This window comes from Zalophus californianus, chromosome 7, assembly GCF_009762305.2.
Source record: "Zalophus californianus isolate mZalCal1 chromosome 7, mZalCal1.pri.v2, whole genome shotgun sequence".
NCBI classification, from domain to species: Eukaryota; Metazoa; Chordata; class Mammalia; order Carnivora; family Otariidae; genus Zalophus; species Zalophus californianus.
This window is the reverse complement of record NC_045601.1, coordinates 104370564-104395731: the sequence shown is the minus strand read 5'-3', so window position 1 is coordinate 104395731 and position 25168 is coordinate 104370564. Positions and strand designations below refer to the sequence as shown.

Below are 25168 nucleotides of genomic sequence, written 5' to 3'. Positions count from 1 at the left end.
AATAAAAACATATTTATATAGTAATATAATATACTTATTTCCTATACTCACGTACCTATGTAAAGATATACATTACGTTACATACACATATTGATATGTGTTAGTTTTGGCTATGCACTATCTGAATGCTATGTTTCAACAGAGGCTTGCCTATCATCAAGTCAAAAAATGCCAGATTCTTGCTTTCTTTGCCACCCTTGAAGTGAGGATGTCACCATGAAGAAAAGACCTTACCAATCAGACTGACCAACCCAAGCTTTGCATCAAGAGTTAGTGACCTAAAGAAGTGGAGACTGAAAGAGCATTCTGTGGCAGCAACTGCAATTTTCGCAGGATCAAGTTCCTGAGGACCCAGCGTCATTAGTGTCTTGGGCCTGTGGCCACAATGTGCTTGGCATTTAGTGGCAGCGTTGCGCTTGCCACACAGCTCTGCAGCCTGATTTGGAGCCTGATTTCAGGCTGTGTATCCTCCAAGCCTAGGTGTCCGGCCCTCCTAGACATTCTGTGAACTCATAATCTTGGAATACATTTGGCTTTTCACTAAATCAGCTCTAGTTAGTTCTGCAGCTGCCTCTGAGAAACCTTGCTGGTAAATTACAGAAGGAGTAACCAGAGTGACTAATGTGGAGAAAAAAGAAGAAATGATAAAGTTCTATTACCAGGGCAAGTGCATGGAGCCACAGGAGGAGAAGGCGAGTGATCTCCAGCGGTGCTACGAGGGGCTCGATGAGGAAGAGAAGACACATCCACCTGGATTTTCTGCTACAATCACCTTGCAGTGAACTTTTTTTTTTTTTTTTTTTTTTTAGAAAGGGAGAGAGAGAGAGGACAGCGGGGTGGGCGGGGAAGGGGCAGAGTGAGAATCTTAAGCAGGCTCCACGCCCAGCACAGGGCCCAACGCTTGATTTCACAACCCTGAGATCATGACCTGAGCCAAAATCAAGAGTCAAACACTTAACCCACTGAGCCACCCAGGTGTCTCGCAGTGAACTTTTTCCATCTGAAATATCCATCCATGGGGACAGAAGGTCAGTGAAAATGGAAGTCTGGAAGCCATGATTCTAGCAGGTTCTTGTGAGGATGGAAACTAGGAAGTACGAGGCATATGGTTGTCAAGAAAAGGGGAAGATGTCTGCTGCAATGAAAGCCATGACATCCTCTCTTTATATATTCCTAATACAGTAAATCAGGTTATTTCTCATTTGTTAGAAATATGCTCACATTCCTCTCTGGACAAAATGCCACGAAAATGCCACAGATAATGTTGATCCAAGAGAATTGTGAGAACACAGTGAGGCCACACCTGCAGCCTCTGACCCCAACAAGCTCTTCCTTTGCATACTGGTTTGTCTAACTCCTAACTGTCGTCAAGGCCTCTCCTGGATCTCATCTGCCCTTAAGACCCATGCTGATCCAGCTACTGAATGCTCCCACCTGTTCCCCTGCTCTGCTCTGATTTCTTTCTACACAGTATTTGTCCCCATCTAATATTTTCAGGGCTTACTTATGCATTACATTGGTTTATTGTCTGTCTCCCCTACCAGAATGTAAGCACTAAAGGGAAAGTAATTGTTGTTTTTCTCGGACACCCCAAACTCCTAAAATAGTTGTTGGCATGTAATAGGAGCTCAATAAATATTTGTTCAATGAATGAATGGATAAGGCTGGGGTGAAATAAGAGGCAGGGTGACAGAGACAAGATTGTTGAGATGACAAAAAGTCTCCATGGCCACATGAAGGCTTTAGATTTTATTCTGAGCGAGATGTGAAGTCATTAGATGTTACTGAGTACAGAGTACCTGTATCTGACAGATCAAGGGCAAAGAGCCAGTAGAGCAGCTGAACTTACCAAGGGATTAGTGATTAATGGGACAGAGCCTCAGAGGTCACTATCTAGGGATCCACATGTTCAGGTGGCCTTGGTCAGAAGAAGGCATAGGTACACAATATGTAAAGATGATTCTACACATAAACCACAAACTAGCTATCTTTTATGGTGTTTATTATCAGTCACCATTTTTTGGGTGGGGTAAATTACACTCTCCTGACAGTTATAATACATTTGTTTTAGAAATCACCTTGGTTATGAACATGGTAGTCATATTTTCTGACCCAAGAATGAAGTACATAGTTTAGAAAATACTTTTTCTAATCTACAAGTTTACTTATGTATGGTCTTCTAAAGGCATCAAAATTAAATCACATTTAGGGTTACATTTACACAAAATAGCACAGCAGAAAGAAAATGAAAAGAGTTTTAGAGGGTATTCAAGGGGCCACCTTAGTTAGATTATTACACTGATTGCAAAGGTGGATCAGACCATCAGGCTATGGTTTCAGGCTCAGAGGTATGTTACTCCAGGAATATATTCTGAATACACATGCAATGTAACTAGAGGTATGCTTTAGGAAGATTAATATGTTCACGACTTGGAATTAAGCTGGAAACTGGACCTCAGCATGTTAATTCAGACATTCCGAGTACAATTTTGAAATAAGGAGATTTGATAATTTGTATTATCAACTCCTGAGCCAGACCAACATGGGTTCAAATTGTAGTTCTATAACTTACTAGTTGTGTGGTCTTGGGTAAGCTACCTAATTGGCACACCATTTTCCTCATGTTTAAAATGCATATAAATAATAACATTTAGGAGAGATGATTCAAGGATTAAGGGAGTCAATAAGAAAAGCACTTGGAATAGGGCTTGGTACTTACTAAGAGCTAGCTAAGTGTTAGCTATTATTGTTGCTACTATTTCTACCTCTTAGGATAATATTAGACAGAAATATCTTCACGCTATATTTCTACTGCATTCAGTCTCTTTAAAGGGATGACCAACTGATATAAAATAATTCAATTATTGCTGTAAACACTCCAGAAAACTATGATATTTTATATATATATATATATATATATATATATATATATACACACATACATTTTATTTTAGAGAGACCAAGAGAAAACACGTATGTCTGCATGTGAGAGAGGGGAAGGGCAGAGGGAGACGGAGAGACCGAATCTCAAGTAGACTTCACGTTAGGTGTGGAGCCCAATGTGGGGCTTGATCTCACAGCCCTGAGATCATGACCTGAGTTGAAATCAAGAGTCGGATGCTTAACCGACTGAGCCATCCAAGCACCCGGAAAACTATATTTTGAAAAGCAACACTGACTAATATTTAGAAGTAGAAAAATTCAAAGTCAAAATAGTCACTAATTTCATGATATGGCAAGGTTATAAAATTTCATATAACTGATATGGTTATATCAGTTTTAGTCATGGCTACGATTCATAAAATGATTACAGTTTGAAAGACACTGTGCTGTCGATTTTATATTTTACCATATTCTCCTAGTAACTCCATGAGATGGGCATTCTTATTTTGCCATTTGCCCGAAGAGGAAAAAGGCTTAAAGAATTTGGCAACTTGAATAAGGAATTAACCAGTAGTAAGGATCTCAGACTGGATTTGAATGCAGGCATTCTGACCCCCATATCTGCCCTATGCTTTTGAGGTTATGACAGGCAACCAAAAAAATGTGTGGTGATCTACAAATTAAAATTTAAAACAAAATGACTAATTTCCAGGAATTATGCCCAAAAACTCCGTAACAAAGCAAAATATTCTTCATCAGATACTCAATAATTTGATAATGTATATTTCACCCAGGATCAACGGGTAAAATAAAATCATAATCAAGAAGATGCTTTATAGAGTTCAAAACCCTAGAGACATGTTAGCATTCATTACCATTCTTGTGGATTCTTGGACTTGAGACTACTGAGTGTCTCAAAGCACAGATCAGATATTGGCTAAATATTAACTCAAAACTTAGGGGCAGAAACTTATCCGAAACTTCTTTACATAAAATATTCATTTCATATAAGCTGTCTAATGGGATAGGTGACAAAACTGCAAATGAAAGCTAAACTAAGACATTCATCTCTTAAAATATATTCTTGTATTTGTTCATTAAATTTGTTCAGAAAATACTGTTGAGTAATTTGGGTTCTAGGCAGCTGGGGATCCTATAGAGACCAAGATAAAAACATTGTTCCTGTTGTTGGAGAGACTATGTTCTGATGAAGGAGGCAGAAGATAGATAGATAGATAGATAGATAGATAGATAATAGATAGATAGATAGATAAACAAAAAAGTCATTCTTATGAAGGAAACAGTGAGATGAGTCAGAGAATCACTGAGCACAGAGTTAGGGAAAGTGACTTCAGACAGGGCAACCCTAAAAGATCTATCTGAGGAAATGACATTCAAGCTGACTGAAAGATGAATAAAAACAAGGAAAAGGGTTCCAAGTACAGAAAACCTACAGAATTCATCAACAAGTGCACATCTCCAAAGAAACAACGTAAATGTTCCTTTCTCTCTCCTAACATCTTCTGTAAACTTCCAAATCTGTTTTCATTTTTATAAAATGCACTTCATTCATGAACTTCCTTGAGAGCATGCACCATACACTCATCTTCATAGCCCTGATATTTCATACAATGCCTTGACAATGTATGTCAAAAAGTACTCAAAAAGATATTTGAGGGCCACCAGATAAATAGATGAATGAAGGGTTAACAATGAATCTGGAAGGTTTCCTAAAAGAAATTTTAAAACTTACAGTTCAGGGTAATGTCAGCAAAAATGGCAGACTAAGGACTTCAGAGTCCCTCTTTAAAATCAATGAAAAATCTGATAAAATTTGTCAGAATCAACTTTCTCAGAACTTTGGAAATTAACCAAAGGCTTGCAGCAACCTAGGGAGTGTTTATTCAAGAAAAATGGCTAAATCTTCGTAAGAAGAACAAGCTTAATGACACTTTAACTTGCCCTATTCCCATCCCTCTCTCCATAGCTCCACCGTAGCCTTGAAAACCAATAGCCTACAACCACAGTGCAAACCAGCAGCCCAGCAGTTACCAGAGGGGTCAGAATAAGATGGGAACTCTTTCAAGACCTCATTCCTAGAGAGTTCTCATTATGTGACCTGTCTGGCAGGTCCCGGAAGGTCCCACTTACAAGACTATCTTTATCTGACCTGACTTGGAACTCACACAGTGGAATTTCCCCCAGGGGTATTGGTTGGAAACCTTTAAGGATAATTAACTTTGCAGTTACTGGAGGCAATAGATAACAGTTTGGACAAACAACAGGCAAACCAAAAAGATTAAAATGAAGAGCTAGGGAATGAGACGTCCCTGAGGCTTTAAAAGGTCCAGTGTATTCCTGGGAATTTAAAAATGCATGCACTTGTGTAGGACTGCACAAATGCCCAAGGCCTCATTCAGGCTCAGGAAAGACCCGAGAAGGCTCTATTGTCTACCTATGGCTGACCTTGGGTTTCTGTGCAAGTGGGAAGTGAAAGTTAAGGCAGTGTTACCAACTGCTTAGTTGAGTGTTGAAGGCATGCTCCAACATGCAAACAAAATCCTAAACATGCAAACATGGGAGTCTTATTGGTTCTTAGTGTAAAGAAATCTTTGTCCAACTATTAGCTGAATACTAAACTAACCAAGCAGAAACATATGTGGCCACACATGATAATAATACAAAATACAATGTAATAATACAAAATTTCCAGAATTAGTTAATGAAGTCAATAAACACACAAACAAGGCTATGACAAGCAGCAACAGCAATAAACCATGAGGAAACAGGAGAATCTGATTTCCAGAGTTGCTACATTGTATTATTTAAAATGTCCAGTTTTCAAAAAAAATGCAAGACATGCAATGAGAAATATGCAATAATACATGGAACAAGAAAACATAGACCATACACAGGGGAAAAAAGCAATCAGTAGAAACTATCCTTGAAAAAACCCAGATGTTGGACTTATAAAAAAAAAAAAAAGACTTTAAATAAGAGATTTTAAATATGGTCAAAGACTTTAAGAAAAATTGTGTTTAAAGAACAAAATAAAGAATATTCATAAGGAGATATAAATTATAAATAATAAACATGAGGACAGAGAAAAATGAAATAGTGAATAGAAAAGTGATACAAGAAAATAAAATCAAACAAAATCAACAAAACCAAGAGCTAGTTCTTTGAAAACAAAACGGACAATCCTTTAGCTAGGGAAAAAGGAAAGGAAAAAAGAGAGAGGACACAATTATTAAAAACAAGGATGAGGGAGATACTTTTCTAGTGATTTTACAGAAATAAAAAAGATTGTGGGCAGTAATATGAAGTTATATGTACCAAGTTAAATAACTTAGATGAAATGGACAAATTCCTTAAAAAGACACAAACTACAAAACTGACCCAAGAAAAAATAGTGTTACTAAATGTGTGAAACAATACAGAGAAGTTTAGCATGGCCCCTGCATAAGGATAACATGCAAATTGGTGCAGTGTCCCTATTTTTCTGGGTCTGTAATGTACAGCAGTGACAACCAGTTAGCAACACTGTATTATGCATTTGAAAGATGATAAGAAAGTAGATCTTAAAAGTTTGCGCCACAAGAAAAAAATTATAGCTTTGTGATAATGGATGTTAACTAAACTGATTGTGGTGATCATTTCACAGTATATATATGCATATGGCAAATCATTACATTGTACACCTAAAATTAATACGGTGTTATGTGTCAGTTATATTTTAATAAAAAAGAAGAAATATATACCCTGAATAGACCTGTAACAAGTAGAGTGATTGAATTAATAAAAAATTTCTCACAAAGAAAATCTCAGCACCAGATCACTTCACTGGTAAATCTTTCCTATTAGTTAAAGAATAATTAACATCAATCCTTCACAAACTCTTCCAAAAAATATGAGGAGTGAATACTTCTGAAGTCATTCTATAAAGCCAGAATTATCCTGATACGCAACCCTGACAAATACAAGAAAAGAAAACCACAGATCAATATCCCTTATTAATATAGATGTAAAATTCCTAAAATTCCTTAATAAAACACTAGCAAACTGAATCCAGCAACATAAAAATGATATATGCTATATTGATATAAATACCTATACGTAATATGGATATTTTATATCCATAAAAATTATATGTATTATACCACATGACTAAGTAGGATTTATCCCAGGAATGCAAGGGAGATTCAACATGTGAAAATCAATTAATGTATAACATCATGGTACAAAATAAAACATTATGCTAAGTGAAAAAAGCCAGACACAAAGGACCAGTGATTCAACAGCAGCTTGTACCCTGAAACTTATAAGAAAGTTGAGCAACATGCCTGAGGCCATAGAGATGTGAAGAGGTGTCCAAGTCACTAAAGCCATCTCCAAGAAAGAAATGGTCATCTTGTAATAGTGAAGAACTAAGAATGGAGAACTGCTGTATTGAGTCAGATTCTTGTTCCATGCACTCTAATGTGCTTTCTTTGACAGGATCCTTTGTATGGACACTTCTTGAATATCAACCTCCAAGAGTGAGTGAGTAATTTCCTCTCACATCCAAATTCCTGAGCTGCTACTACATCTTATACATGAATTGATCTGAATTGCTTCCGTATAAAAACAGCAAAAAACATTTGATATTTTATGTAAATTGTTTTCAAGTTTGCAAGAGTCTTAAAAACTGAAAGCTTTGATATATATGTAGCTAATACACTGGTATCGCTATTTGAAGGAGCCTTTGTCTGTCAGTGGAGAACAATGGGTTCTAAAAATAAACCAGAATGTAGAAAAAGAATAAAGGTTTTGTCTTTCTCCATCGGACTGTGTTCGAGTTCAAGATTCAACTATTGTAGACACTTAGATGAATGTAATACTTCTGTTGTAGCCTTTGGGTCAGAGAGGCTCCTGATTATCTCCACCGTCCCATAACTACTTCTTGATTTCCTAAAGACCAGGATTTGGGAGAACCCTAAATGAGGAGAAGACTCTAGTAGGGAAATGCTGAAGTTGGAAACGTGACGGTCAAGGACACATTCCCTTTTATTGTTTGTGGACATAAAGGCATGCGTATTTCCATTAACTTTGTAGAGGTAAGCTCCATAAAGGCAAGTAGTTTTCTCTTGTACTCACTAACGTTTATCTCCAGAATCTAACTTGTTAGCATGGTTTACACTCAGTGATTCTAATCCTCACTATTTCTAGGAGATAAGACTCAAGGCTCAAGAGACAGCGTGGCTTAGATAGTCATGTTGAGCAAGCCAATTTGCTTTCTGGCTTTAATTCAATTAAGAAGCAGTAGAAAATAAAGAATAAAATATCAAATAAAATATTTTCAGCAATCATGAAGCGGGGGGGGTGCTGTTAATTGGCATCCTACCTTTGTCCTATTATATTGTTTTTTTTTCCAAGTCATTTATTATTCTTTTTATATCAGAATACATAATTTGACATATTAAGGTTTTTCTAAAAGATACTACTTCCAAACAGGTCAAATTATGGATCAAATAAACAAGTAGTTGAACGCTCTCTCCATTCAAGCTTATTTCTGCTTTTTTTAAAACAGATGATGATAGAAGAGTCCAAATCTGAACTAAAAACTACAAGGTGTCAATCCCCATCTACAGTTCTAACCCCCCAAATCTCTAACTTTTAAAACAGTTCCTTTGGTGACAAAACCTTACTTGACATCTTTGTTATGTAATACATGCACCGTATTACTTTTTACAAAATCTAGAAAATCCTGAATTCCAAAAATAATTGAGGGGCCAAGAGATTTGAAGAAAAAGCCTGTGTGTGTGTGTATGTGTGTGTGTGTGTGTGTGTGTATTTACATATAAGTAGCGAAATTAGGGAAATAAACAATCTCTCCAGCATTTTCATGATTTGGAAAGTAAGGGGGTTAGACTAGATGCCCTCTAAAATCACCTGGGCAGTAATTAAATTCTAGGAATCTTCCTGATCAGTTTATATCCTGAAACACACAACAACTTGTGTTCAATTTTGGATTATGCTCAATTTCTATAAAATTCTGGGCATTTAGTTTTGCCCATAACATGTGACAAGCGCACATTAGATATCTCTGCAACTAGGTAAGTTCATTCAGGTTTAGTACCTGCTGTGCCAAACACAGAAGATATGCCTTCCAGAATGGTCTCGTGGACAGTGGGATGAGAGAGGACAAATCCAAGTGTCCAAAATGCAACCTTAATAAAACAAAACAAAAAACATGTATCACACAATACAACCTTCTTTGAAAGCGAATAAAAGCATACTTAGTATTCGCCATAAACATTAAAAGAAACCAGGAAAATGTTTAAATTAAACTTAAAAGCATGCTAGTAAGGAGCAGTTTTGGAAACAACTAGATTTTATGAATAAGAGAGATGTTATAGACCTCTGAGAGGTCAAATCTATACTTTTATTCTGTCACTATAGTTTAATTCTGTTGTTTATATAGATTAAACTATCTTTACTACAAAATGAAGCAGGATTCTTTTTACTAATACACATTATAAAATATTATATATGCATACATTAAATATTCAGAAACAGCAAATTATGACACTTAAAATGTTAATCCAAATGAAAATATTTTTTAAAATTTAATTTTCATGAAATAGAAATGAATGAGCAAATCATATATTCCGCAAATAAAATATGGTAATTTTCAATAAGTGCAGAAAAATATACCTCAAATCCCATAAACTAAATTATGAGAGTACTCAATATCAAAAATAATGGTCCTTTCACACCTGAATGTTACTCAACATAGCATGCTTGTAAATTCTCTCTCTAGACCAAAGAAAATTATTTCACATCTTTCCTCATTGTGGTATTACAAGGTTAAAATTATACTGCCATATATTTCAAAAATTAACTTTCCACTAACTCGGGTAGATGTTTTTGTTTCTATTTTTAGATTACACACTAGAGGAAACCTGTATAAAATCAATAAAAGAAGTTTGGGTTTCCCTTGCCTCTTTTCTGTAAACACGTATTACACGTATTGTAAAAGAAATTTCATCTAGGAAAATCAGTCCTGAAAGACTCAGATACTACTTCATATTTGAAACACTTAAGTCTTTTTGTTTCTTTTGTGAGGTAACTTTAAGTACCTTTACATAATCCCAATACTCCCCTCTGTGGCCAAAAAGGGAAGAGCAACTGTCTAAAGGGAAGCAGTCAAGTAAGCCAAATTCAATACTCCTCATGGTTTTCCGCCCTGGGGCATGAAACCCACTGGTGCCAGGGTAAATACGGTACCAGAGAACCAAGGCCACCACCATCTGGAGAGCCTCTTTCCGCGGCATGATTCAGATTACCGAAGACTTACCCTAGACATCATCCAGTCCATTTTACAGTATAAGAAACATGCTCAGAGAGCTCTCTTCTCTTGTCCCCACTCGGACCCCTGCTACTATTATCTACGGATGGAAGTGCTGAATTACTGGATTTAATTAATAACCACTCCATACTCAATTCATCTCATTTAAAGGGTCAGAGTTCACACTGGGGGAAAAATAGCTTAGTGATAGCACACAGATTCTCAGTTACACAAAAGAGGGGTTCAGAGTTATACTAAATAGTGCTTAGAGTTTTAGAGATTCACAAAAATTGGGTAATACTTATTTTATAATGAATACAAGGAATTCAGCTAAATTATAAATGGCTGTACGAAGGTTCTATTTATCATTTTTAAATTTGGTAAAAAACTCAATTACATATTTTTAAAAAGAAGAGTCACATAAAAGACAGGTATGAGTAAATAAGAAATTTACATATATTACTGAAACAAACAAGAATAAATGACCTTGGGATCTTTGCGCACTCCCAGTTAAAAATTGCTCCCCAAAGTAGCAATTAGTATTTTGCCAAAGGGGTCAGGTCTATGAGGGCTGCTCAAAAAGGAGAAGGGCCACCTGACTCACTGAACTTCACAAGCAGCCGCTGCAATGTTTTGGAGTAAGAATAAAGTGAAAGGGACAAGGAGGAAAGCCCTGCCCAGTAAGAGAAGATGAAATGGGTATGTTCTTCAGCATCATTTATTCCTCCATTCAAAAGAGATTTAACAAATACTCATGGAGTCTCTATAAGAGGTCAGACAGTCTTCTACAATCATGGTAAACACAAACATGTAGAAGATACCATTCTTGCCCAAAGAACTTTCACATCTAGTTGGGGATATGAAATAAAAATCAGGAGGAAAAAGAGCTAAGTGTACCGGCAATGGGTGGGACAGACAACATAGGCTGTGGGAGTTGAGGGTGAGGCGGGGTGGGACGGGGGATCGTGGAGTTAGGATTCAGAAAGAGCTTGGGAGAAGCGATAACAAAGATAAAACGTCAGCGGTACAATTCGTTTTGGAAAAATGTTCCTAAAAATTTCATTTGGCAGGAATTTCTTGTAAGTTGGAAATGGTTTTCCCATACAAGTGATTTCACTAATTATGGCTAATATTTTGGGCCAGTCTACCGAGGTGCACCTCGACAACAATGGAGCCTTCTAGTGATCTGTCCTGTCCCAAGACTACCTCAAGCCCTAACTCTGAGTTCCACAGGCTTTGAGGCAGAGCCCAGAATGGGAGAGAAGAGAACCTGACCTGGGCACCAAGAAAGGCCAGGCCCCAACACCTGTCCGATGGCGGGGCTTTTTGGGGTTCTCTAAGTGTTGATGGGAGATCACAGAAGCCAGACAGCAGTGGTCACTCCCACCCTGGGGCATTTGAGTGGTCCAGTTTTGGAAGCCAGGGCAGTTTATTAATGGGCCATTGAAAGTAATGATTGAAATGATGGCCTTACTTTTTATAAAGGAAGAAAGCTAACATTCATTGAGCACCTTCTTTCTTCAAGGGACTGTCAGCCACTTTCCATATCTTAAAAATAATAATGCTCATGACCATCCTATGAGGTAAATAACATTCATCCTATTTTATAGATAAGAACACTGAGGCTCAGAGAGGTTAAACACTTGGCTCGCTGTCACCCAGCACTGGGATTTGACTTTGGGCCTGACTCTAAAGCCTTTCCAGTGTCTCTGCCTGCACACCAGCTGCCTCTTGGAGGTGCCAACAACAGCCAGCAAGATGGAACTCTCACTAATCATCAGACACTTTCTTTCTGAAATTCATTATTTAAATCCTTTCAGGCCGGTGCCAGGAACAAATTCCAAAGAAGTGACTTCCCCTGAGTCAGATCAATGAGGCTTTGTGTCCCTTTCTTCTGGAGGATCTCTCTAATGAGATCTTGAAAATTAATCCTGTGACAGGAGTGGCAGTTTTGTTGCTGCTTTGGGAGCTGTTCTGGGTTTGCCTTTTAATTTTGCTATAGCTTAATCAGTATTCAAGAAAACAATGCAAAGAGAAATCAGGGCATAATATCAGAGGTACACAGAGAAGGGGAAAGGATTAGACGATTTTTATTTGCCCATGCCAGATGAACTACATATGGCAGAGAGGCCAGAATTTCTATTTCTGCTCTTTACCCAATCAGTTTTATAACACTGTTATGAAAAGAAACTAGACTATCAGTACTTAGAAAGCCTTCCCTAAGAGGATGGAGAAATAAATAATACCTGAAATATCTCATTTCTATTTGTTAGAAGAAAAAAGAAAATGGCCACCTTTATCATTAGAGATGGGTTGAATATTCCTGTTCAGTAGAAAACAAATATGTAAAAAGGGTTACCCTTTAATTCCTCAAATAATATCAGTGCAGCTTAAGCTAATGTGAGATCCTCCCTGATGTGCATCAGACAAGAAGGGGCAGACATATCACATGGCTTTAATCTAGTTCATAACAGCTTTAGAAAGAAACAGTTAAAAAGTCTCTGCTCTCTTTAGTATTGTGAGTTCCAAAGTCACCATCTCCATTCATGCGGAAGCTTACAGGACCAAGATGCCAAGAAACACAAACAGGAATGGTGTGCAGAAGGAGAATGGGTAGAGGGGAAGACAAAGAACTAATATTCACTGGGCACCAGTTGGGTTTATCTCACCAAATCCTCACAACCACCTTGTGGAGAAAGGAGGGTTACCATTTATTATGTACCCAAGTCCTAGGACCATATCAGGAGTTGTATTATCCCTTTGTTACCCATGAGGAAATGGAGGCTGAGGGTTTAAATTCTCTCCATGAGATTCTATAGCTCTGGTGGGGGTTATCTTGATTCAAGCCCAATTCTATCCCAGACTATCCATTTACCTACTCTCTCCCCAGTAAAATGTTGGAGTCAAGACTTACTCGTCTTTGCAGCATCAATACTAAGCATGTTGCCTGACAAAGATAGTACTCCATAAGCAGGTGTTGTCACAACTAACCCCAAGGTACAAGCTTTTCCCTTAGCCTGCTACAGGCTTGCCTTGCAGAGGGCAGAATTCACTTGACATCTCTGCTCTGCCTCCTTTGTGATCTTATCAGATTTCATTAGGCATTCAGTTTTGTTTTTCTAGCTCACAACCAAATCCACTGTAGCCTTTTTCTTTCCCATGATCAAGAAGTGAAAAGACTGAAAAAAAGAAAGAATAATGAAGGAAAAAAACTGAAATTGCAGTAGACAGAAGTGTAATCCTTACTTTACTAATACTTACAGGGACAGCATTGGACAGAGAAGCCCAAAGCAATAAGAGCCCATAATTGGGGCTCATTTCTTCCTTTCTTTCCGTCTCTACGATATCCAGCATAGCCTGTATTAATGTCTGTTAAAAGAAATACATTTTATCAAACCACAGCTATGTGACAAAGAATGATGTTACTAAACAAAGACCATGCATTTTTCCTTAATCTCAAATATATTATTTCTGCCATTCCTAGGTTTGCAGCTAAGGGATTTATACACTTACCGGTAGCATAGTAATTAGGAACAGGGACTCTAGAGCACAACTGCTTTACTGCATTGCTTCAAATCCTGGCTTTTTTTTTTTTCTTAAAGACTTTATTTTTTAGAGCAATTTTAAGTTTACAATAAAATTGAAAGTACAAAGAATTCCCATATAACCCTTACCCCCACACATGCATAGTCTTCCCTACTTATCAATACCATTCACCAAAATGGTATTTTTTTTTTTTTACCATGGATCAAGGACATTGACACATCACAATCACCTAAATTCCATAGTTTACCTTAGGGTTCACTCTTGGCATTGTAAAATCTATGGGTTGGGACAAATGCATGATGATATATATATCTACCATTATAATGTCATGCAAATTATTTTCACTGCCCTAAAAATTCTCTATGCTCTGCCAATGTATCTCTCCTCCCTCCCCAACAACCACTGATCTTTTTCCTTTCTCCACATCTTACCTTTTGCAGAATGTCATATAGCTGAAACCATACATTATATAGCCTTCTTAGATTGGTCTCTTTCACTTAGTAATATACATTTATGGTTCCTTCTTGTCTTTTCATGGCTTGATGGCTCATTTCTTTTTAGTGCTGAATAATATTCCATTCCCTAGATGTACCACAGTTTATCTATTTACCTACTAAAGGGCGTCTTGATGGCTTCCAAGTTTTAGCAGTTATGAATAAAACTATTATAAACATCCATATGCAGGTTTTAGTGTGGACATAAGTTTTCAAGTCATTTGGGCAAGTATCAAGGAGCACAATTGCTAGATTTTATGGCAAGAGTATGCTCTGTTTTGTAAGAAACCACCAAAGTGTTTTCCAAAGTGTCTGCACCATTTTGCATTCCCATCAACAATGAAGAGTTCCTGTTGCTCCATGTCCTCACCAGGAGGTGAGGTGTTGTCAGTGTTCCAGATTCTGACCATAATGAGCGTAGTGGTATCTCAAGGTTGTTTTCATTCGCCTTTCCCTGAAGACATGATGTGGAGCCTCTTTTCATGTGCTTCCATCTTCTCTCATGGATTGTGCATTTGATGTTATATCTAAATAGGCAACACCATACCCAAGGTCAACTAGCTTTTCTCATAGGTTATCTTCTAGTAGTTTTATACTTTTGCATTTTACACTTATGTCTATGATTCATTTGAGTGAATTTTTGTGAATTGTATAAGATCTCTATCTAGATGCTTTCTTGCTTTCTTTCTTTCTTTCTTTTTTCTTTTTTTGCATGTGGATGTCTAGTTGTTCCTGCACCATTTGTTGAAGAGTCTATCTTTGTTTCACTATATTGCCTCCAGCTTCTTTGTCAAAGGTCAGTTGATTATATTTAAAGGGGTCTATTTCTGGGCTCTCTATTCTGTTCCATTGATCTACTTGTCTATTCTTTCACCAATACCACACTATAACATTACAGTAAATCTTGAAGTTGGGTAGCATTGCTCTTTTGAAGAACTTTGTTCTTCTCCTTGAATATTGTGTTGGTGATTCTGGGTCTTTTGCCTCTCCATATAAACTTTAGAATCAGTTTGTTGATATCCATAAAATAACTTCATTGGGATTTTGATTGAGACTGCATTGAATGTATAGGTTGAGTTGGGAAGAACTGACATCTTGACAATGTTGAATCCTCCTATCCATGAACATAAAATATCTATTTACATAAGTTCTTTGGTTTTGTTCATCAGAGTTTTGTAGCTTTCTTCATACAGAGCTTATATACCTTTTGTCAGGTTTATACCAAGTATTTCATTTTGGGGAATACTAATGTAAATGGCACATTGTGTTTCTAGTTTCATACTCCACACATTCATTATTGGTACATGGGAAAGCAATTAACTTTTGGATATGAACTTGTATCCTGCAACTTTGCTGTAATTGTTTGTTAGTTCCAGTAGTTTTTTGTTGATTCTCTTGGATTTTCTACAAATATAATCATGACATCTGTGAACAAAGACAGTTTTATGTCTTCTTTCCCAGTATGTGTAACTTTTATTTCCTTTCTTGATTTATTGCATAGGACTTCCAGTACTGTGTTGAAAAGGAGTGGTAAAGAGGACATCCTCGCTCTGGAGTTCTGGTACCAATTTCTAATGTGTGTGTATATGTGGAGGGAGGAGTCCCAAACAACAATACAAATACTCAGGATACTATCTGGGTGCCCTATAATTCAACTCAGTTCAACTCAATCCTGACACCATCTACCTAGAACTAGCATGAGGTTCTACAAGTTAAGGGTTTTGTCCTACAAGACTATACCCTTTCTCCACTCCCACCTGCCCTCCAGATGCCAGTCATGGCCCAGGTTATTACCTGTACTTTGGACCAACTGGCTACAGATTGGAGGTTCTAACAGCCTCCTCCTTGGACTTCAGATGCCAGCTGCAAGTCTAGGCTGTTATCTGTACTTCTGGCTGACTGGCTGTACAAATCAGAGGTACCCACAACCCCTTCCTCAGCTTCAGTTAATTTGCTAAAAGTGAGAGAAACATTTTATTTACTGGATTATTATTATAGAAGGATATGATAAAGGATACAGACATGCAGATAACCATACATAATCATTTCATTTATATACAAGCACACATAAGTGTGTATGTCTATATATATATGTATATATATATATATATCTGAATATAGTATTGCTATAATTTGGACAAATTGTTACCTGTTAGATCAATTAAGAATAAGTAAAATAAATTTCTATTTCACCTTTACTTATTTCTTCTTTGATGCTCTTCCCTTCTTTATGTAGATCTGAATTTCTGACCTGTATTATTTTTCTTCTCTCTGAAGAACTTCCTTTAGTATTTCTTATAAGGAAGGTCTACTGACAACAAACTCCCTCATTTTTTGTTTGTCTGCAAAAGCCTTTATTTCTCCTTCACTTTTAAAAGATAATTTCACTGGGTGCAGAATTCCAGATTGGTGTGTTTTTTTTTTTTTCTCACTCAACTCAATATTTCACTCTATACTATTTTTGCTTTGCATGGTTTCTAAGGAGAAGTCAGATATAATTATTATCTTTGTTCCTCTATAGATATGGTGTTTTTTCCTTCTGGCTTCTTTAGGATTTTTTATCTTTGTTTTTTTGTAATTTAAAAATGATATGTTTTTGGTGTTTACATGCTTGGTGTTCTCTGAGCTTCCTGGATCTATGGTTTGGTGTCTGACATCAATTGTGGAAAATTCTGTCATTATTGTGTCTAATACTTCTTCTGTTCCTTTTTCCCTTTCTTCTCCTTCTAGTATTCCCACTATATGTATGCTACCCCTTTTATAGTTGTCCCACAGTTCCATAGTTTTTGGGTATTCTGTTCTTGTTTTAGTCTTTGTTCTCTTTGCGTTTCAGCTTTTGGAGACTCAACTGATATATCCTCTAGAGATTCTTTTCTCAGCTCTGCCAGTCTACAAATAAGCCCATCAAAGACATCCTTCATTTATGTTATAGTGTTTATTATATCTAGCATTTAATTGTGGTTCATTCTTAGGATTTCCATCTCTCTGCTTATATTGTCTATCTGTTCTGGCATGCTGTCTAAATTTACACATTAAAGCCCTTGTCATAGTAATCATAGTTGTTTTAAAGTCCCAGTCTGATAATTCTAATATTGGTCTGTTCAGCCTTGTACTTGTTGTTAGGATGGAGTGGCAACTTCCAAGATCCTCACATGTAGAACCAGAACCTGGCTTAGTTAGTCACGACCTGGGTAACATTGGACAAGTTACTTGAAGCTCTGTGTCTCAATTTCATCATCTATAAAATGGTCATAACATGGTACCTACCTCAGAGGATTGTTGTGAGAATTAAATCAGTTACTACCTATAAAGAGCTTAAAACAAAACTTAGTACATATTATCATTTTGACAAATTTTTAAAATAAACCTCTGCTTTTAGGAAAATGCAAGCAACATAGAAACACAGATATCTGGGGCATTCCAGAGAAAACCCTTCCCCCATTTGCCATGAAGATTCTCAGCCTATACACCATGGAGAAAGCACTGCCAAGTCAGGATATGGTATAAATACCACAATATGCAGAGAAGTGATATTTGACTGGAATGGTGCCAACTAAGATCAGGGCCCCATCCAAGGCCACCGATGGTTGCTCTCAGGTCATCACACAAATTCCACGAAAGCTTTATCTTCACTGGGAGGTTTCCCAGTCACACCTTTGTCAATGGTCATTCCCCATCATGGGGAAGAAATTCAGACACATTTTCATTAAGTTACTCATGTACTTTGAATCTTAAATAACTCAGGTTCAGGTGATAAAAATAATGGTAGCTAATGCCTAGTCATTGCTTGGTAAGGCAAGTACTGTTTTAAGTGCTTTGCAAGTATCGAACCGTTCAATCCTCAGCACAATTTGAAGAAGTAGATACTATTATCTTCACCATTTTACATTTGAGGAAACTGAAGCACAATTAAGTTAGGGAACTTTGCCAGAACAGGTAGCTTGTTGGTGGTTGAGCTGGGATTCAAACTCTGTGAGCTTGGCCCTGGCTCCAGAGCCCACACACCCTTAGCTACTGTGCTATACTGCCCCATGAGAGATACTGCCCACAACTCTCATGGATTAGGGAATAAGACAACTGTATTGTACCATCATGTAGTAGTTTTGCTTCAGATCTTAGGATACATGAAACAACTGTTAAATCACTATCAAAGAAAATACACGATGAGAGACTAGTACTGTGACTTGCAAAGACATGTAATGTTTCAAAAGTGATTAACCACTCTAATCCTCAGCTTTCTGGTTTTAATAATCCCCAGTTTGCTGGGTATTAGAGTTGCTGTGAAAAATAAATGAGTCACGAATTTGTGAAATGTGTAATATTATACCTAGCACAGAGTAAGCTCCCCATAAATGTTAGCAATGTATTATTATTATTGTTACTGTAACAATGGGTTAGCAAAATTGAAAATTAAAATTTAAGCATAAATTTTATTTACTGCTAGTTTCTATCATACAACATAAATTATTATAACACAAAGTTTACATCTCATGGAAAATCCTATACATGGATTTCATTCTTTGGATATGCTATTCTGGTGAAATCTTCATTTTAAATGAAAATACTAGTTTAATACATATCTAGAATAACAAGGGAGAAATCACCACACTTGATGTTTATAATGTGATGAAATGTGTGTGTGATATTTCCAAAACACAAAAACTTCTTCCAGGCTTCTGCTTAACTAGGCCATTGAAATCTACTTATACAGAAGACAACAGAATCTTTTATTTTCTTCTTAGACCACATTTTAAAAAAAAAAATTGGGTACAAAACACAAGCTCAGTGTGAACACTGCTGGAAGAAACAGAAATGATACACAACAAAATGAAAACTGCTCCTGAATGTTCAAACTGAGTTCTGTCCCAAAGTCTTAAACATTGGATTAGCTTCAGCAAACTTCAAAATCTGTCTTTATTCAAATAGAGTTAGAGTACATATGATTAAAAATGCCTCATTTCTTCAGAGTAGGAAAAAGAAATGCTACTCTAGAAGTACTGTCAGTGGAGAGTTTTAGTTGGGGCATTAAAAACCCAGTTTGTCAGGCCCATCGATTACAGATCCTTCTGGGTGCAGCTTTTATACACATGCCTCTTCACCCCTAAATCCTGGAAAATTATGCGAACAAAAATGTGTTTGTCTGGGTCTGTTTGTAAAATAGAATCCTTAGCTGAAACACTGTTTATAAATGTGGGGCATTCCAGAGTAGCTTTCTATTCCCTTTATTCAGGTGGGAGATACTTAAACATTCATACATCCCTTTTATTCTGAAGCAATCTTCCTCTCCAGTAGTAGGTAGAGTTGCTTGTGATAACACTTGCTATAATTATGAAAGGCAAGAAAACAAAAACACTAGATATCATCTATAAATACTAAAAGGTCTGATTTTGGGGGTGCCTAGGTGGCTCAGTAGGTTAAGCGTCTGCCTTCGAGTCAGGTCATGATCTCCTGATCCTGGGATGGAGCCCCGTGTCGGGCTCCCTGCTCAGTGGGGAGTCTGCTTCTCCCTCTCCCTCTGCCCTGCCTCCCTGCTTGTGCATGCAGGCACACTCTCTCTCTCTCTCTCTCTCTCTCTCGCTTCCTCTCTCAAATAAATAAAATTCTTTAAAAAAAAATAAAAGGTCTGATTTTTAATGATAAACACACGGTATAAACTCTTAGGTAGTCCTCACTACTCTAACTGCTTCACAAATATTAACTCATTTAATCCCCACATTCTATGAGGTAGATGTAAAATTGAGCCAAGAGGCCAGGTGCTATGCCCAAGGTCATGAGACTGGTGACTGGATTTGAGCCTGTATTCAGACCAGGTGAATCCCAGTCTCCGAGGCAGGGAGGGGGTCTGGACAATCAGGTAGTTTTCAAAAGCTCCCAGAGATTCTGATGAGCAGGCAGGGTTGAGAACTTGTCATTACACAAGCATCAGAACCACCTGGAAGGCCTATGAAACCACAGACTGGTAGGCTCCACCCCAAGAGGCTCTGTCTGAGTGGTCCCCAGGTGATGCTGGTACCATTGGTCTAGGAACCACACCTGAAGAACCACAGATCTGGCACACATGGAACAGCAGCTTCCCATGCACTGCTTTTCAAATTATATCTTATTACCTCCCTTTATTTGAAAAGAGAAATAATTAACGGTAGTGGCATCAAGAACGAAGTTTACTTTGCAGAGCTCTGTTATCCTTGTCTAATGTGTCATAACTCCCACCTGTCACTTCTGACACAACTGTATAATATATAAATCAATAAAAACCTCAGCGCCTTGTTATATGTTGTTGTCTGTAGCCTTAGTTTTTTTCTTATGTAGGAGACCATTAATACCTACCTCATTGTTATGAGGTTGTTTAATAGAATTATGTATGTAAAAATCCAACACAGTACTTGACACAAAATGTTACCTAAATAATCTCATGATTTTTGACAAAAAAAATTATTTTAAAAATCATAGCTTATTACTGTTTTCATCCCACATATTTTAACAAAAAAGCTCAGGGATACTTACCATGGAATTATCTTTTGCGGATCTGTATGTTTTCATATCTGGAATAGTTTTCTCAAAAAGTGCTAAAAGCCACTTTTTGGATTTTGACCAGTTTCTAGGTAAGAAAAAAAACATGTGCATAAATTAATTTGAAAGCACATCAGGAGTAACAGGTCATGGTGTTAAAGGGGGAATATCTATGGAATTATAATTATTTCTCCAAATTTCTTCTTCAGTTTTTCTAGAATTTCATTCGAGGTCTACCTTCAGACTTTCTAGATCACAAGGAAAATCAAGGGGGCAGGCAGCCACATCTTAGTGGGGTCTTTTGCAAACAAATGTTTGAATCCATATCAGATTGGCATTGAATAAAAAACAAAGACAAAAACAAAAAAGCAGAGCCCATGACCTGCTTGTCCTACTTTTACTCTGGCTGTTATCAGTTCCTGGAGGATGAAGAGCTAGCACAGGGACAGGTGCTGGCTTAAGCCAGGTAAAGCAAATTGGCTGTTATCTTTTTCATAGTTTTTGACCAGTCACCACTATAGACCAACTGCTTAAGACATTTAAAAAAAAAAAATCATGTGTTATTTTGCATTCAAACCCGAGCCAGCTGTGAAAAATACATTTGACCACACCTCCTTTTGTCTCAGGGAGAACAAGGACAACCATGTCTGACTCCAAGATGGGTCACACTTGATGGTTTAAGCATGGTTCCAAACTGTAGCAATGAATGTGATAATAAGCAATAAACAGGGTAAAAGGCCTCAAAATGAATTCTTTGTTTCATTCTCATATCTTCTCCGTCCTCTCTTACTCCCTGTTAAATTTTTGCTCCTCAAATAAGAAAAAAAAAGGAAATAATGCATCTTTCTTCTTCAATTCCTTCGTCAAGTCATACACACACCAAAAACAAACTGGTCTTAAGAAGTAGCTTCTGTCTCTTCCTCGTAGATGCTGCTCTCTCTACTTAGGACAGGGAAATGAGACGGGTATGAATTGCTGGGAGGAGCTTGGTCAGTGAATTAATTGTAGGGAAGAGCTCTCTACCTTAGGAGACATTCTGGCATCTGGCACCCATACTCAAAACCTTCATCATAGGCTTGAAAATGCTGATAGAACTCCCTGATTTTTCTCTCATCTGTGGGAAACAAACCTTTTTTAAAGAGTATATTCATTGTGACTGGATAAAGGAGATGCCTACAAAGAAAAACACATAGAAAGTCAGACCCAATGACCAAAGAAAAAAAGCAAAGGACACAATAAAGGGCATTATTTAATAGCTATATATTAGGGGTAGATAATAATATGCAACAGATTCTTTTGGGAAAGAGTCACTCTTGAAAGGTTTTAATATTTGCTTACTGCGGTCAAGATAAGTTAGGGGTAACTGAAATTGTGGTTCATTTATCTGAAGATTTTAAAAATGCTTTCTAAGCAAGCATTGTCAGATCCTGACAAACGTGAGATGATGTGCAGAAATAAATTGATTCAATATAATTTCAACAAGTACTTATTTAGCAAATAATAGCAATAACTAAGATACAGTCCATGACTTTAGACAGCAGCAAAAGAGAGCCAAAGAATCAGGGCAATACTAGTTACCAAATATGCCAAGTTCTCACAGGATCCTACAGATTTACACTACTACATGTTGAAGTATAGTACCTATCATCATTATGTTTTGCCATAAGTGAAAAAATGATTACTGTGGCATACATAAGGGAAAGAATATCAAAGATTGTTAATATGACCTAGATTAGTACACTGAGTACTGTTTGTTTCAGTTTTATTTGCCATCCCTTCCTCACTAGAAAATTTTCAGGATCTCCTTCCCCCAAAGTTTCAAAGATATCCAAGAATTTGCTTGGTTTTATTGTAGATACTGGGCATACTAAAAGTTTGGTTGGTTGCTTGCCTTGTTTTGTTTGTTTGTTTGGTTGGTTTTTTCCTCTCCTTCTGGACCTCTAACAAAATATTAACTGTTGTTCTTTTTTATGAGTCTGAACTATTGAATCCTGCCTTCAGCAACCCAGTATCCTACTGAGATGGAAAAGTGCCTAACTGGTAACTTCAATTTACCAAATCTCCTTATGCATTGGAAGAATTTTTCTCAAGGTTCCTAGGCCCAGCCCTTACCTTTGCCAGGAAGCTTCAGAACTTGGCTGAAGCCACTTGACTCCCTCCAGCACCCTTCCCTGTCTCACCTGTCGCTCAGCATCCCCTCTAGTTAGGTACATTCCACATGGCATGGAATGACTGAGGAGAAATTACTGTAAATGTATTAAAATAATTGTATTGGCTCACCTTAAAATTGGAGTGCTAACGAAAAATTGCTCCATTAATTAAAATGTAAAAGATTAATATAATCTCTTAATTACCTAGCTAGATAGACTTCATTAATCCACCAGATAATTTTTAAAGTTCAATGCACAGGCTTCCAAGTTTTTTATTCCAGAAAACCTCTCAAAACAAAAACCAACAAGATCAAATAATACTAATGCATCTATTTACCTTACTAAGTTGTTCAGCTCCATTGTCCCATGAGTGCCTAAGTTCTCCAGTTGCTCATGTAATTCTTCAGTCAGTTGTCCAGTGAGTTGATATAGGTTGAAAGTCCCTATTTTCCCTTTCATCATGATATAAAGCTTTTCATGCAGTGTTAAAAAAGTATTCTTTGGAATTGATGCTATAAACAGAGAAAACTATTTTCAAAAGAAGCAACAACTCTTTGAAGCAAACAGTCAATCTACCTCTACTATTACTTGGTCAGTAGGGACTGGAGCCAAAGTCTTCCCAGTACATAAAATCACCTCCTGCAAGTAAAAGGAGGCCAAGATTCAACCTATCCCATGAGACAGTAAAAGTCTGTAGGGAAATTCACGTTCAGGGGTGATCTACAAATGGGTGATTAGGAGGGCCTCTGGGAAACACAAATCTAGTGATTTTTATTTCCACCTTTAAAAGCTTTCATTGGTTTCCTACCCTTAACAAAGTTTACACAAGGCCTTCCACCATCTTTCTAGTTCTCCAGTGATATTTCCAGACCCTTCTCCCCCCAAATTTGTATCTCAGGTACAGTGTGATATTTCCAATATTTATATTTATATTTCCCCAGCATTTTTTAGACATTCTATCTGCTCAAAACACTCTCTCCTTGACCAACTTCACCCCATTCCCACACACCCACAACTACAAGGCACACATTTCTTCTGCTAACTTCGATTTCTCCTTCAAGTGTCTACACTTCCTAACACCATGAGGAGCTTTGGCTCCATTACTCCCTTTGTATTAGTGTTCACGTTCCTTCCATGATACACACTCTTGTTTGAGTTCGGTTAGTAAGAGTATGAGTTTTTAAACTCATTATTCTTTTGTATTTTTCTTTAGTCCTGTTTCATTGTCTGTAAAGTAACTTTTTCAAAAAATAGTTTTTAGTTTTCTAGTTCGTCAGCCTATTATGTGTAGGTTACATTTTGTATAAGTTAATTAAAAATAATTCTTAATCTCAGGAAACAAACTGAAGGTTGCTGGAGTGGTGGGGGGTGGGAGGGATGGGGTGGCTGGGTGATAGACATTGGGGAGGGTATGTGCTATGGTGAGCGCTGTGAATTGTGTAAGACTGTGGAATCACAGACCTGTACCTCTGAAACAAATAATACATTATATGTTTAAAAAAAAAGAAGATAGTAGGAAGGGAAAAATGAAGGGGTGAAATCGGAGGGGGAGACGAACCATGGGAGACTATGGACTCTGAGAAACAAACTGAGGGTTCTAGAGGGGAGGGGGGTGGGGGAATGGGTTAGCCTGGTGATAGATATTAAAGAGGGCACGCACTGCATGGAGCACTGGGTGTTATATGCAAACAATGCATGGAACACTACATCAAAAATTAATGATGTAATGTATGAGATTAATATAACATAATAAAATTAAAAAATGTAAAATTAAATCTCCAAAAATAAATAAATAAATAAATAAAAATAAAAATAAAAATAATGTTTTAATTTCCCGAACATACATCTTCTCCTCAGTAGGGGAATATATGAGAGGACTGGGAGGCTGGCCCAAGGGCACATATTAAATTATTTTGTCTATTAAAATAGAAATATTTAAACATGAAAATCCCCAGAGGAGGCAGAGGTGAAAAAACTTGATCATTTCCATGCATCCCTGATCGGTGAGTAAGTTGGCATATTTTTCTGGAGGGATATGTAAACTTACAGATCAAGAGCCTTCAAACTTCAAAATATTTATCATCTTTGATCTGGAAATCCCTAGTTTAAATACCAAGAAGCACTAAATAGTCAAAGAATTTAACCAACATGTTGTGATCTTCATGTGGGCAAGAAGAAATAACCATCATGCTCTTGGTAACTGACAGCTTTAAATTTTTTGTTTGTTTGTTTGTTTTAATGGCAAGAGATGCATG

At 37.1% G+C, this 25168-nt stretch overlaps 1 protein-coding gene and 1 pseudogene across 5 annotated transcripts in view; one reads left to right on the top strand and one right to left on the bottom strand.

Annotated features, from left to right (window-relative positions):
• Positions 1-25168, bottom strand: part of LOC113926683 (24-hydroxycholesterol 7-alpha-hydroxylase) — a 95362-nt gene that overhangs the window by 54548 nt on the left and 15646 nt on the right. For all 5 annotated transcript variants that reach the window (XM_027601942.2, XM_027601940.1, XM_027601939.2 and 2 more), the window contains 5 exons: positions 23251-23425; positions 21787-21936; positions 20758-20851; positions 13475-13582; positions 9002-9092 (listed from right to left, as the gene is read on the bottom strand). In XM_027601942.2, the coding sequence (XP_027457743.1) occupies positions 9002-9092; positions 13475-13582; positions 20758-20851; positions 21787-21936; positions 23251-23425 (618 nt within the window). The remainder of the gene's footprint in view (positions 1-9001; positions 9093-13474; positions 13583-20757; positions 20852-21786; positions 21937-23250; positions 23426-25168) is intronic.
• Positions 6287-6386, top strand: LOC113928142 (annotated as a pseudogene).